At 46.5% G+C, this 11,489-nt stretch overlaps 5 protein-coding genes across 5 annotated transcripts, besides 1 other annotated feature; 3 read left to right on the top strand and 2 right to left on the bottom strand.

The window, feature by feature from the left end:
- Positions 1–957: 957 nt before the first annotated feature.
- Positions 958–3,071, top strand: TSTA_032080 (uncharacterized protein). The gene is made up of 5 exons (XM_002480338.1): positions 958–1,377; positions 1,427–1,789; positions 1,851–2,092; positions 2,179–2,519; positions 2,573–3,071. The coding sequence occupies exons 1-5, from the start codon at positions 1,127–1,129 to the stop codon at positions 3,014–3,016; spliced, it is 1,641 nt and encodes a 546-aa protein (XP_002480383.1). The 5' UTR covers positions 958–1,126; the 3' UTR covers positions 3,017–3,071.
- A 930-nt stretch (positions 3,072–4,001) lies between these two features.
- On the top strand, positions 4,002–5,515 carry TSTA_032070 (uncharacterized protein). The gene is made up of 2 exons (XM_002480337.1): positions 4,002–4,389; positions 4,461–5,515. Exons 1-2 carry the CDS (start codon positions 4,110–4,112, stop codon positions 5,189–5,191), a joined length of 1,011 nt encoding a protein of 336 aa, XP_002480382.1. The 5' UTR covers positions 4,002–4,109; the 3' UTR covers positions 5,192–5,515.
- Positions 5,516–5,538: a sequence feature (AT_rich).
- Positions 5,539–5,647: 109 nt separating this feature from the next.
- On the bottom strand, positions 5,648–6,957 carry TSTA_032060 (RTA1 domain protein, putative). Its single transcript, XM_002480336.1, has 4 exons — positions 6,593–6,957; positions 6,435–6,527; positions 5,805–6,375; positions 5,648–5,708 (listed from the first exon to the last, which is right to left on the bottom strand). Exons 1-4 carry the CDS (start codon positions 6,798–6,800, stop codon positions 5,696–5,698), a joined length of 885 nt encoding a protein of 294 aa, XP_002480381.1. The 5' UTR covers positions 6,801–6,957; the 3' UTR covers positions 5,648–5,695.
- A 924-nt stretch (positions 6,958–7,881) lies between these two features.
- On the top strand, positions 7,882–9,659 carry TSTA_032050 (ATP dependent RNA helicase (Dbp8), putative). Its single transcript, XM_002480335.1, has 2 exons — positions 7,882–8,490; positions 8,549–9,659. The coding sequence occupies exons 1-2, from the start codon at positions 7,934–7,936 to the stop codon at positions 9,606–9,608; spliced, it is 1,617 nt and encodes a 538-aa protein (XP_002480380.1). The 5' UTR covers positions 7,882–7,933; the 3' UTR covers positions 9,609–9,659.
- Positions 9,660–9,734: 75 nt separating this feature from the next.
- On the bottom strand, positions 9,735–11,366 carry TSTA_032040 (uncharacterized protein). Its single transcript, XM_002480334.1, has 3 exons — positions 10,750–11,366; positions 10,540–10,686; positions 9,735–10,469 (listed from the first exon to the last, which is right to left on the bottom strand). The coding sequence occupies exons 1-3, from the start codon at positions 11,110–11,112 to the stop codon at positions 9,957–9,959; spliced, it is 1,023 nt and encodes a 340-aa protein (XP_002480379.1). The 5' UTR covers positions 11,113–11,366; the 3' UTR covers positions 9,735–9,956.
- Between the last annotated feature and the right edge of the window lie 123 nt (positions 11,367–11,489).

Raw genomic sequence — 11,489 nt, 5'->3', positions numbered from 1 at the left:
ATACTAACCTGGAGCGTTCTCCGCGACCGCATTGTCAGATGCCATGACTCCTGATATGAAAGTAATCGTGCGCTTGGATGGATGATCCACGTGAAAGCGACGGGCGAGTAGGTTCCCTTGGTACAAACAAGAAATTTCAACAAGCTATGCAAATTGCGAACGCAACCAGCACCAGTCCCTGCAAATTAAAAAAGAGTACAAGGAGGATAACCTGTCCCCAATTTTAAAAGTACAAAAGAAAAAATAAGTAAGTGAAGATGAAGGAAGGATGAAGAAGCTATTCAAAAGAAACAATTGGAAGACTATACGAAAGCGAGCTCTGGAGGAAAAAATTTAGCAACAGATACAGTTGACATCGTGTCCGGAAGCGGCTAGTGCAGGAAAGAACGGGCAGAGTGCCGGTTTTCCTGCTTAACCCTCGGAAGTGATCGGGCGGTGCTTCCTCATATCCGGATTCCCGGCACGTCACTTGGCTTTCACTTTTACATCGTGAAACAATTATATGAGATATGTTGATAGGCTGCTCAATGGTTATCGAGTATTGAAAATCGTTCGTTATCACAGAGTAGAACAGAGTGGTAAAGTGAACTACGAAGGATAAAAACACAGCTAGTCTCGACCAATTAGAGAGCTCGGCTGCTATGGCTGGATTAGCTAATGATTGTGGCGCGGCAGTCTTGGCGGCTGTGTTCCTGCAAAACCTCCAGCTGCCATCGTGGCTTCCCATCTCATTGTCAACAGAGCCAGTCGTTCTTTACTTTCTTCGGCTTGTATATATTTCTCTTCTCTTTTCGACACTTTCATCTTGCCGTTTTCAATGTTGACAGCTTCCTCCCCTTCCGGTATTTGTGATTCGTTTTTCTGTCCCTCTTTTTGGGTTTTGGTGCCTTCTCTTACCTGGAATCGGTCGAAGAAGTAATAAATATTCAAGGACAAATATCACTATCGAGCACGTGGCTTTCTTGAGCACTCATCAATTGAACGAAAATTCCAACAATCACACATTGTTGTTAGTGTTGTACGCCAGTCATTTCCAGGCTGCGCGTAGTTAGAAACCCGTTCAGGGGGGGAGCCCGAGAATCCAAGTGATAAGTAAAACCTTGAATCACTCTCACAAGAGGCGACAATGTACAATCCTTGCCCTCTAGTCCGAAAATCAGTGGTCTCTGGATTTGGCCGGGTTAGACCCCATCGCCCAGGGCCATGGTCTACAATCACTTTCAACAGCGCGAGACAGACCCGCCTCTGGTCGAGTGGGCTTCAAGTTGCAGTCGAAGAAGATTCTTCAAAGGACAAGTCCGAGACAAGTTGGAAGAGTACTGCTTTCAAGATGCTCGAGACAGCTGGAGCTACACTGGCATCAATAGCTATTCTAGGGTATGGCTCAACCTCTCTATTCCACCTGTTAGTATTGACCAGGTTCTAGCCTTGCTGGATATTCGTATCACCGATACTACAAGTATCTTGTTTTGCACAAAATCGATAATGCTTTCGAACCTGGGGATCCGGCTTTGGATGTTGCCGGGGCGTCACCTGGTAAGGAGGCGCCAGGTGCAGAACATTGGGTTGTGCGAGATGAACAAGACAAGATCGATCAGATCATTGCAGGACACTCTAAGGGGCACTATTTTCTTCTAATTGGCGAGAAAGGGACCGGTAAGACATCGATGCTCTTGAATGCCATGCGTAAAATCAACGGAGCACGAGTTGCAATGTTCGAAGCCCATGCAGATCTTGAAATCTTCCGTGTACGTCTAGGGAAAGCCCTAGACTACGAGTACCATGAAGAGTGAGTCTGTCATGTCGATCTTAAACTCTCGGGCTATTGATCGTTGACTTTTTGCCTACAGTTACATTGGTAGTTTTTTTAGTATTCGAGGGCCACGTGACACCACGGCCCTACTCGACATTGAGAGAGCCCTGAACAAGCTTGAAAAAGTGGCCTTACAGCGACGTCGCAAAGGAGAGTCCCCTTTGATTGTTATTGTTAATAGCACGCATCTAATCCGGGATGACGACGACGGTCGCGATTTATTGGAGTTGATGCAGCAACGAGCTGAGCAGTGGGCTGCCAGCAACCTCGTCACAATGGGTAAGTTTGGAAACCCTTTCTCATTACATCGTTACATGTAAGTGTTCCGATTTATATCAGGCAGCTAACAAATAGGCTATAAACAGTCTTCAACAGTGACGACTACTGGGTATACGAACGTCTGAAGAGATATGCAACTCGCATGGAAACAATTCCCGTTCCAGATCTGCCCAAGCAGAAAGCCATGGTCGCGTTAGCCAATTACAGGAAGAGATACCATGGAGAAGTAGTTTCTGATGATACGTTGGCTCTGGTCTATGATCAAGTTGGCGGCCGCTTGTCCTTCCTCAACCGAGTTGCCAAGTCGCATGATATGTTGCAGACATGCAAGGACATTTGCGAGGCTGAAAAATCCTGGCTTCTCAATCGCTGCTGGATTCTTGGTGCAGAAATGGATGACGATGTGATGGATGAACAGAAATATTCTGTATGTTGAGTTCTCTGGACCTCCATTCAAGATTTCTTACTGACTCCGTACAGTCTGCAGCATTGGTCCTTGCCAAGGCTCTTGTTGATCAAGAACAGGAGATGGATTCAATTTATGACGATGAACATGGACATATTTTACCCCAAATGCCACTTCACAAGGCCCGACAGGTGATGACGCGGGCTGATTTTATTCAGAGCTACGATCACGACAACATCTTTACCATCGATTCAAAGGCTATGGTACGAGCTGATTCCGTGCCAATGCAACACGCTTTTCGGGCAATTTGCTCGGAGCCTGGTTTCGATGATCATCTTGAGAAGACCTTGACTCGTATTGGAGATATTGAAAGCCTTGGAAGAACCAGAGAGCTTACCATCAAAGACCTTTGGGATCAGGGCAAGTATAGAGTGGTCGTACGTGATAACAGAGGCCGAGAGTCGGGTACTGTCGAGTTCTCTGTCAAGGAGAAGGAAGGGGAAGACGGTGATGATTAGCTACGTATAGATGTTAGAATACCCCATGAATCGATTATACGCCGATGCCCTCCCGATATACAAATGTCAAGTGAGCTATCTATAACCATACAGAAATGCGTAGATAGTACACAGATGCTACCCCATCATCTGAACATACCGAGTCACCCCCAGGCCTGAGAGACTACATTGACAATTGTCGCTATTCATCCGTGAAAGAGGTCTACTTGTAAACATTGGAGCAAGACTGCGTGAAAATGGGGGGAACCTCCAATTCTCCGGTGGCACCTAGAAACGCTCCACTGGAGTATACGAGCGAGACGGTGAACAACAAAGATAAAGAGGATGGGGGGAAAAGGAGAGAAACGAGAAAGGGAGAAAAGCCAAGATGATACCAAAGACGAGTAGAGGATGAAGACGACATTGCAGACTGGAGATGCAAGGCAATGGCTATTGCGATCAGGGTTATGGCAGGGCTACCGGAAGCGGATCAGTTGTTGAGCTTGGAATTTGTCGCCCATGGAGACTACAACTATGTCTGGTTGGCGACATGCTCTGTGGTAGGCAAGATATATGGATGACGCCTCTTTCTGTCCTTACTAACTTGCTCTGCAGAATCTCTAAGACGAAGACGATTGATATTTCCATCTGAAGAGCAGAGCTAATATCTTGCATTCTGTTATCAATGCAAAACTTGTTCAAGATATATCTCACTCAAACACAAGGATATATGTGTCAAAATTACAATACAGGTGAGCTCGATCAGTTCAGAAGTATTGTAGATGTCTGAATGGTCTCATTCGTCCTTTGTTGCTTTACATTGGGGATTAGGGTTACGGTTACCGCATCGACGATTAGCTAAGCCTATTTCGGTCTAGTTACCCTAATTCCAAGCTCGGTTAGAGCAATGGGGCGTCGCGGGTGATGTCATGTCACCATCAAAAAGAAAGAAAGCTCAAACAACTGTGTCGCGTCGAGAAGAAAGAGCTTTCTCCAGCTTTCTCAGAAAACATAGTCACACGTCTCGATCTTCAATAATTACCGTCTCGAGTCAGCTCTTTCCTTTTCATCTTTTTGCTGCTTATGCGGTTGAATCACTAGTGATCAACACATTATGGCCAAGAAGGTAGTCGTCGTAGACGAAGTCGATACCGACGTCGAGACTCGCTCATATCCCCGCTCTCGCATCGCGAAGATACCTCGATCGGTCCGATTTTTGCTCGTTATTCTCAGCAGCCTTCTCTTGAGCTCTAGTCTTCTCACCGTCTTTTCGCTACAAACAGCTGGGCATCTCGCGGGCATCAGCAAGCATTTGGAGGAATGGTGGGAGATTGCCGGGCTTATACTCTGGAGAGCTACTGAGCTAGGTTTGGCTTGGGTATTTGGGTTTGATGGTGCGTTAAGTTAATCACGACCGAGCATGAAAACCAAAAGTATCGCAACTAACAATGCTACTGATAAACAGGCTGGGATGTGACCGAGCTGACACTACTTACTCACGCGCCCATCTACTTCCTCCTATTTAACTTCTATGGCGTTGAACCCTCAGCTGTTGCGATCACCTTTGCCATTGAAATCGTGTCGATGACTATTCCATTTGTTCTATTTCGGGGTCCCAACTCGGTGCACGCCTTGTCAAGCCCTCGAGGCGCACAAGTTGCCAATCGCGATGTGCTGGAGGATCGTCTGACTACCCTCTACACATCTGTTGCCGCAGCTGCTATTTATGCGGTTGTCCTTTCTCTCAGCTTCTACACATGGCTACCAGTTCACCTGGTCTTATACTTTGATGAAATCAGAGATATCAGACTGGTGCATGCTGGCGCTGCCGGATTCCCGTCAGTGCTCGTAAGTCTCCTCCCTGCTGGATACGCAGCGTATGACCTTCTATTTGCGAGCTCAGCTGGCTGGTCTGCAAAGCCAGACAGCACAAAGATGGCGGTTCCTGAGGGGGAGTATCTCATTACCTCTTTGTATAATCGGACATGGGGGAAAATATCGCCAAAGGGGAAAATTTTGGCTAGCCGTTCTCTGATTTTGGCAACCATGACTCTTCTGAACACGATCATCGCAGGAACTGGGTCAATTAAAGGCGTTGAGTTGATGGGGTCTGTTGGTTGGGGCTCTTTGTGGGCTGGTGCGTCTCTAGTCGTCAGTTCCTTATTTGCTTGGGTCGAGGGAGTACCAGGCGTTTAAGCATTTTGCTCTACATTGTGGTTGGGGGTGTTGGTCTTTAGGGGGTAAAGGATGAACGTTATGAGTGGAACTTTTCTCGGTTTACATTCTTACTGATACCCGATTCGAGGTCTCTTTTGACTGGTTGATGGGTGCTGTGGAACTGGGCTTTTTATCGGTTTTTCTCGTATGGAATACGATTTTATCATGTGCTTTTTTTCCCTTTCGGCGAGCTGTGGCAGGCTGTTCTTTACTTCTCCATCCTTGACGGAGTACAGTCGATATTTCCTTTCAGCTAGTGGTGTGTCATATCCCTTTCGGGTTCACTTCCGTGCATATATTTGGTTTTTTTTTTTTTTTTTTAAATTGATTAGTGATAGAATATTCGATAACACATGAAATTTCAGTATATTCGAGTCTAGCTAATAGATAATGGGTATCCCGGAAAACAAGATTTTTGTGAAAATGATAGCAATGCCAACAATGCGTCTGCGATCTAGGAGAGCTTCAAATGAAATGCAACAGTCATGTAACTAATCTAAAAAAGCAAATTCAAACGCATCAGAGTCATCCAGAGAAAAAGGAGGAAAAGGGAAGAAAGGGAGACAAGAGATAGAAACGGTCTCATGCTAACCTCTCATTCATCGACACCTGTTCAAAGTCATCTACCGATTTCCTCGTAGGCATAAACCATCCGGGATGCACGAAGTTGAAGATTGCAACAGCAGGAACCATCATAGATCCATCCAAGGCAATGAAGTAAGCTTCGTGAGTGATCAAATATCCTGACCAGCCCTGCACCAACTCAATAACACGATAAATACTTCGGATATAGATGAGCACAATGGAAAACATCATAGCCAGAAGCAGCGGCGTAACATTGCCTTGCACAGTTCGTAGGAGTCTTTGTTTCAAGATACGGCGTAAAAAGTCGAACACGCAGACAGCGAAGACGGTGATGGATGCTAGTTGGAATACGATACCGGCAACCATGATATCGGTTCCTGGTTTGGTGTCGCCATCGACCTTACCGGCTTCACTAGATGCCATTCCACCGCCAATGGCTTGGACGACGAGTGAGATGATGTCGCAGGTGCAGAAGATCCAGAGATAGAGCGCGGGACTCAAGATGGAGGAGGAGCGGCCGAGGACGTTAATCAAACGGCCCAGAATAACGTAGATGCCGGCTGTGAAGAAGGCCGGTGCTATGAAAAGTCAGTCAGCTATAAGCTCAGAATTTGTGTACATGTATGAAAAATCGCACCAATGATGAGAGTAGATATTTGCATAAGAAAGGGTGTCAGCATATATGGACACTGAGAGGACCAGGCTCGTCCTGCCCAACCTAGAACCTCAACTGGAGAATTTGCATGTCAGTTGAGCCTCATCCGGGATAGAAGGTTAGGGTTACGGAATCCTCACCCATAGCTCCAACTGAGAATACAGAGCACCACCACCATCGTGTCCAAATAAATTGTACAGTGTGCGCAATCATAGACAGACCGAACAGTACAGTGAAGACAATTCCGGCAGCGAGAGATGGTACATAGCCATAATTGGTATCGTTGTAAAGTGCCGGATCCCATGCATGGCAGTTGTTTTGCAGTTCGATTTCTAACGGTGAAGACATTGTAGAGCGCGGTCTCCCTCTGTCTATCTATTAAATGTAAGGAAAACAGATGATGAACGAACGACAGGCCGATTTGGAGGTAGAAGTAGAAAGGAGAGGAGAGCTGATCACTGGGTGAAGCACTAATGATATATAATTATGAAAGGAAAAATAGTTTTTCGAGATTTCTCCAGAGGAAAGGATCTTGATTAAGTAAGTGATTGATATAAACGTGGCTAGCCAACGTCAGACCTGGGCCTATTTAAATAGCTTGGAGCAGGGATTTCCAAGACGTTAAGGTTGACGAGTCGGGAGTATCAACACTGCCCACTGTGCCCACTACGTATACCACTGCCGGAGAATCATGTTATGACAGAACTTTAGGCGGGATTTGGTCGAATCAGTGTTCGATTTGCTGTGAATGTACAGCTCAGACAACGTGTTTGGCACTCGCAAGTATAGGTTGAAGCCTAGAAGGCTGAGAACATACGCGTCAAGACTCAAACCTCGTAATTCTATCTTCGACAAGAGTCGAACTGATGCGAGCCAATCACATTCATAAGGACCACATGGGTAAGAAGTCCCATCTTGCGAGTCGCGAGACAAGTGGGACTGGATACCATATTTTGTCGACATGGGGCTGTTTCTTATGCTCGCAACCTGCTCGGAAGTCGATTCGGGTTTCGGATGAGCTGGAACGCGGACTTAACCAGTCAGATCGCTGAGCAATCGGTATCTGATGAAGAGCGTTCATCTCTCTTCATCAGATACCGAGATTAATCAACTCGAGGCAAGATGGTTGGTTCGCACGGATATGTTAGAATCTGCATAATCTCAATATCTCAGCGCAGTCAGCATGTAACAAAAGTTGCACCTACGTCAAGATGTCAACCTAAAGGTGGCAGGGCTCAGCCTCGAACTAACGTTAGTTAGCCCTAATATGGCTTACCTAATCTTCGAGATCTTCTATTCTCTGTTCGGTTAGCCTGGAGATTGCCGGCTTCCCGGACGGCTCAGGCAGCAAGGCATAAATCTTTATTGGATATTCCGATGTTGACCGCCTTGCCGATGAACATTTTCTGCCGATATTTTTTGTAGATTCGATTTTTGTTTTTCGTCTTGCCCACATATCAAGTTTTTCATAAGATATAGAAATGGGCAAACCAAAGATTATTGAGGAGCATCATATCGATGAGGATTCGTCTCAGTATTCTCAAAAAGAAGGCTCCGATGTCCCCTCGATCAACGACAGCGCAGCGGCACATGCAACCCGACCTGCGAAGAGGAGACGAGTATCTATGTCATCGAATGATTCAGACGACTCAACCACAGAAAATTATACTCCAATTGCGCCTTTACCAACTCTGTCCCGTATAAAGAAGAAGAGCAATGTAACATCCAGTTCAAATATACCTCAGATTGAAGAGCCGGTCTCAAGTCGAGATGCGCGAGACATTGGCCTGCAGGTAACTGATTCGACCTTTGCAAATCTCAATGTCGCTCCATGGCTAGTCAAATCTCTGTCTACGATGGCAATTCGACGACCCACAGCTATTCAGAAATCTTGCATTCCCGAGATCTTGCAGGGAAAGGATTGCATTGGTGGTAGTCGAACTGGTTCCGGAAAGACGATTGCATTTGCAGTCCCAATTCTACAGAAATGGGCTGAAGATCCATTTGGCATTTTCGCCGTTGTATTGACGCCTACTCGGTAAGAATCAAATGATTATATAAATACGCAGTTATTTTTGTCTAACGTATTCCACCAGTGAACTCGCACTCCAAATTTTTGAACAATTCAAGGCAATTTCGGCCCCGCAGAGTTTGAAACCAGTTCTCATCACAGGCGGCACTGACATGCGGCCTCAGGCAATCGCACTCTCCCAACGACCTCACGTTATCATTGCTACTCCCGGACGTCTAGCAGATCATATTCGTACATCAGGAGAAGACACCATAGTGGGGTTGAATCGTGTTCGAATGATAGTTATGGACGAAGCTGATAGACTACTGACAAGCGGCCATGGAAGCATGCTTCCAGACGTCGAGACCTGTTTATCTGCACTACCGCCCTCAAGCGAACGGCAGACTCTCCTGTTTACTGCTACAGTCACACCCGAAGTCCGCGCTCTGAAGTCAGTGCCACGCCCGGCCAATCGTCCTCCCATTCATGTAACCGAAATTGGCACAGAAAATATTGCTCCCATTCCGCCAACCCTCAAACAAACATACCTCCAGGTACCCATGACACATCGCGAAGCTTTCCTTCATGTCCTACTCTCAACAGAAGGAAATTCCTCCAAACCAGCCATTATCTTCTGCAACCGTACAAAAACTGCAGACCTTCTCGAGCGGATGTTACGCCGGCTCTCTCACCGTGTGACATCCCTTCATAGCCTTCTACCGCAATCAGAACGAACGGCCAACCTTTCCAGATTCCGGGCTAGTGCAGCACGTCTACTGGTAGCTACGGACGTGGCTTCTCGTGGTCTCGATATCCCCAATGTCAGTCTTGTCATCAATTTCGACGTTCCCCGCAATCCTGACGACTATGTCCATCGTGTGGGTCGTACGGCTCGTGCTGGGCGAACCGGTGAATCGGTGACTTTAGTCGGTCAGCGAGACGTGCAGCTCGTGTTAGCAATTGAGAAGAGAGTTGGCAGGCAGATGGTCCAGTGGGAAGAGGAAGGTGTCAGTGTTGAATCGCGGGTAGTCAAAGGTGGTGTATTGAAAGAGGTCGGAGAGGCCAAGCGGGATGCTGCTAGGGAAATTGACGAGGGCCGCGATATCCTAGGACGACGTACGAATAAGCTAAAGAAAGTTCGTTGATGTTCTAAATTTACCAGTATATAGGAATGATACCCACGTTATCTAGTTGACCTTCACACTACGGATCATTGCTTTTGGAATCTGTAATTTATGCATATGAGAAGTGCAGTATGAAAAGATCAAGGGTATCCTCGTAATGGTATTAAGTTAAGCTAGGATAATCATACACAATGAGACCTCCGGGGAAATAATGGGGCCAGGGTACTCTGTATGTAGCTCATCAGTCAATCATACTCCTCGTCAGGTCAGGGCGCGCCCTTCGGCCCGTCCTAGTAATTTTTTTTTCTTGATTTCCCGTCTAGCATTTGGTTTCTATAGAAAATGGGAATAGTAAGATAACTCCATCATTCATGCCTCGGCTGTAGGTATAGAATCAGTCGAAGATTGCGTCCACTTGATGAGTTTGTCTATCACTGAATCACTTTCCTGGCTCATATTGACACCAATGTCATGGGACTCGGTGATGTTATCCTGTCTTTTAATGTCACTTTGCTTGGGTGTCTTGTCGTTATCATGCTCATAATTTGGTTCCGCTTCGTCGTCCGTCGCGGGGGGACTGGCTATATTCAGAGATTCCGCCGATGGTGAATGTGTAGAGGTCTGCGCAGATGATCGAACAGGTCTTGATCGTGGTTGAAGAGGAAGAGGTGGCAATAATACTCGTGTTTGCTTTGTTGTTGATGGGTTTTGAGATATTTGCTCTTGTTGTGGTGGCTGCTGAGAAGTTGACGCAGATGAAGAAGACAATGTTCTTAGGAATGAGCGACTGTTTGCTTCGAATTGGGAAAGGGCTCGGTCGAGAGACTTGTCTTCGACGCGACGCATGGCAGATTGCAGTCTGCTTTTGGCCAACGCGGCTCTCTAAAATATAAATTAGCACACGCGTTCAGGCATCTAGGGGAAGAAACATAGGGTGATTGAGTAGACTTACCTGCTGAATGAATAGTTTGCGAGCTGCAGGTTCTGTTGGAACTCTGCTCAATGATTCATCTTTCGAACCCTCCCGGTTAGCTTCCACGTTGTCTCGAGACTTAGTTACTACCCCGTCTGTTTGTTGTGAAGTCGATGCTTCAAGTATCTAGTGCGGACAACGGTTAGTTTCAGACTGTTCAGGGGGGGCAAGTAAACTGTCAGGGTGTACCTTTCTTTTACGAGACTCTGTTCCATTGGCATCATTGAATATCTCGAAGTCCCTGTCCTCCTCTGTTTGGGAGGTCATTAACACTTTCCGCGGCTCAGACTCCGCCTCTTTGATATCTTCCACCACTTGATCTATTGAACGCTTCTGTCCGGCGTGACGAACATCGGACGAGACGTCTCGAGTCTTCGACGGTGAGATTTTGTTGCTCAGCACATTGAATGGGATTGCAGTTGTTTGGAATTTCTGTGAGCTTGCATCGGCGACTCTCTTCGTAGCGGGCGTTAATGACGCGTTGGCTGTCTTCTCCCCGAGCACGCGTCTCCCAGCTTTTTGCGGGCTGGGCTCTGGGATCACTGCCTGCATTGTCTGAGCAGGTATGGTAATTCTCGAGGCGTAATTGTATATGAAATTGGAGAAAGGGTGTAATGATGGAGGAAGTTTGTGGCAGCAAGGTCTTGAGGTGTAGAAGAAGTCCACTTAGGTTTATATGTAATGTGCAACCCGATCCAATGACTTTTGTAAAATGGTTGAGTGAAGGTTGAGGTATAAAAAAAAGGAGATCGGTTTCGCCTCGAAGGGGGTTTTCAAGTCTAAAGGTCGTAAAAAAGATCAATGGCGCGTCAAGACAAGTCGCGTAATTGTTGTACTTTTGTACGTATTGAGGGCGGTCTCCGCACTATCACCTGAAGTGGAGCTATCGCTCAGACCACCGCTCCGAGATGCGTTCACGTCTTTTCAAT

This window comes from Talaromyces stipitatus, genomic scaffold, assembly GCF_000003125.1.
Source record: "Talaromyces stipitatus ATCC 10500 scf_1105507295541 genomic scaffold, whole genome shotgun sequence".
NCBI lineage: Eukaryota > Fungi > Ascomycota > Eurotiomycetes > Eurotiales > Trichocomaceae > Talaromyces > Talaromyces stipitatus.
The sequence above is the reverse complement of the archived record's forward strand: the minus strand, read 5'-3'. Positions and strand labels throughout refer to the sequence as shown.

Bases quoted from the DNA above. Each gene is read 5' to 3' on its own strand.
- TSTA_032080 (XM_002480338.1), top strand. From the start codon at position 1,127: ATGTACAATCCTTGCCCTCTAGTCCGAAAATCAGTGGTCTCTGGATTT. The intron at 1,378-1,426 runs GTATGGCTCAAC...ACCAGGTTCTAG, and splicing joins GCATCAATAGCTATTCTAGG to CCTTGCTGGATATTCGTATC. The intron at 2,520-2,572 runs GTATGTTGAGTT...GACTCCGTACAG, and splicing joins TGGATGAACAGAAATATTCT to TCTGCAGCATTGGTCCTTGC.
- TSTA_032070 (XM_002480337.1), top strand. From the start codon at position 4,110: ATGGCCAAGAAGGTAGTCGTCGTAGACGAAGTCGATACCGACGTCGAG. The intron at 4,390-4,460 runs GTGCGTTAAGTT...ACTGATAAACAG, and splicing joins TTGGGTATTTGGGTTTGATG to GCTGGGATGTGACCGAGCTG.
- TSTA_032060 (XM_002480336.1), bottom strand. From the start codon at position 6,800: ATGTCTTCACCGTTAGAAATCGAACTGCAAAACAACTGCCATGCATGG. The intron at 6,528-6,592 runs GTGAGGATTCCG...CAAATTCTCCAG, and splicing joins ATTCTCAGTTGGAGCTATGG to TTGAGGTTCTAGGTTGGGCA. The intron at 6,376-6,434 runs GTGCGATTTTTC...GACTTTTCATAG, and splicing joins AATATCTACTCTCATCATTG to CACCGGCCTTCTTCACAGCC.
- TSTA_032050 (XM_002480335.1), top strand. From the start codon at position 7,934: ATGGGCAAACCAAAGATTATTGAGGAGCATCATATCGATGAGGATTCG. The intron at 8,491-8,548 runs GTAAGAATCAAA...GTATTCCACCAG, and splicing joins GTTGTATTGACGCCTACTCG to TGAACTCGCACTCCAAATTT.
- TSTA_032040 (XM_002480334.1), bottom strand. From the start codon at position 11,112: ATGCAGGCAGTGATCCCAGAGCCCAGCCCGCAAAAAGCTGGGAGACGC. The intron at 10,687-10,749 runs GTACACCCTGAC...TGTCCGCACTAG, and splicing joins CAGAGTCTCGTAAAAGAAAG to ATACTTGAAGCATCGACTTC. The intron at 10,470-10,539 runs GTAAGTCTACTC...TTTATATTTTAG, and splicing joins GCAAACTATTCATTCAGCAG to AGAGCCGCGTTGGCCAAAAG.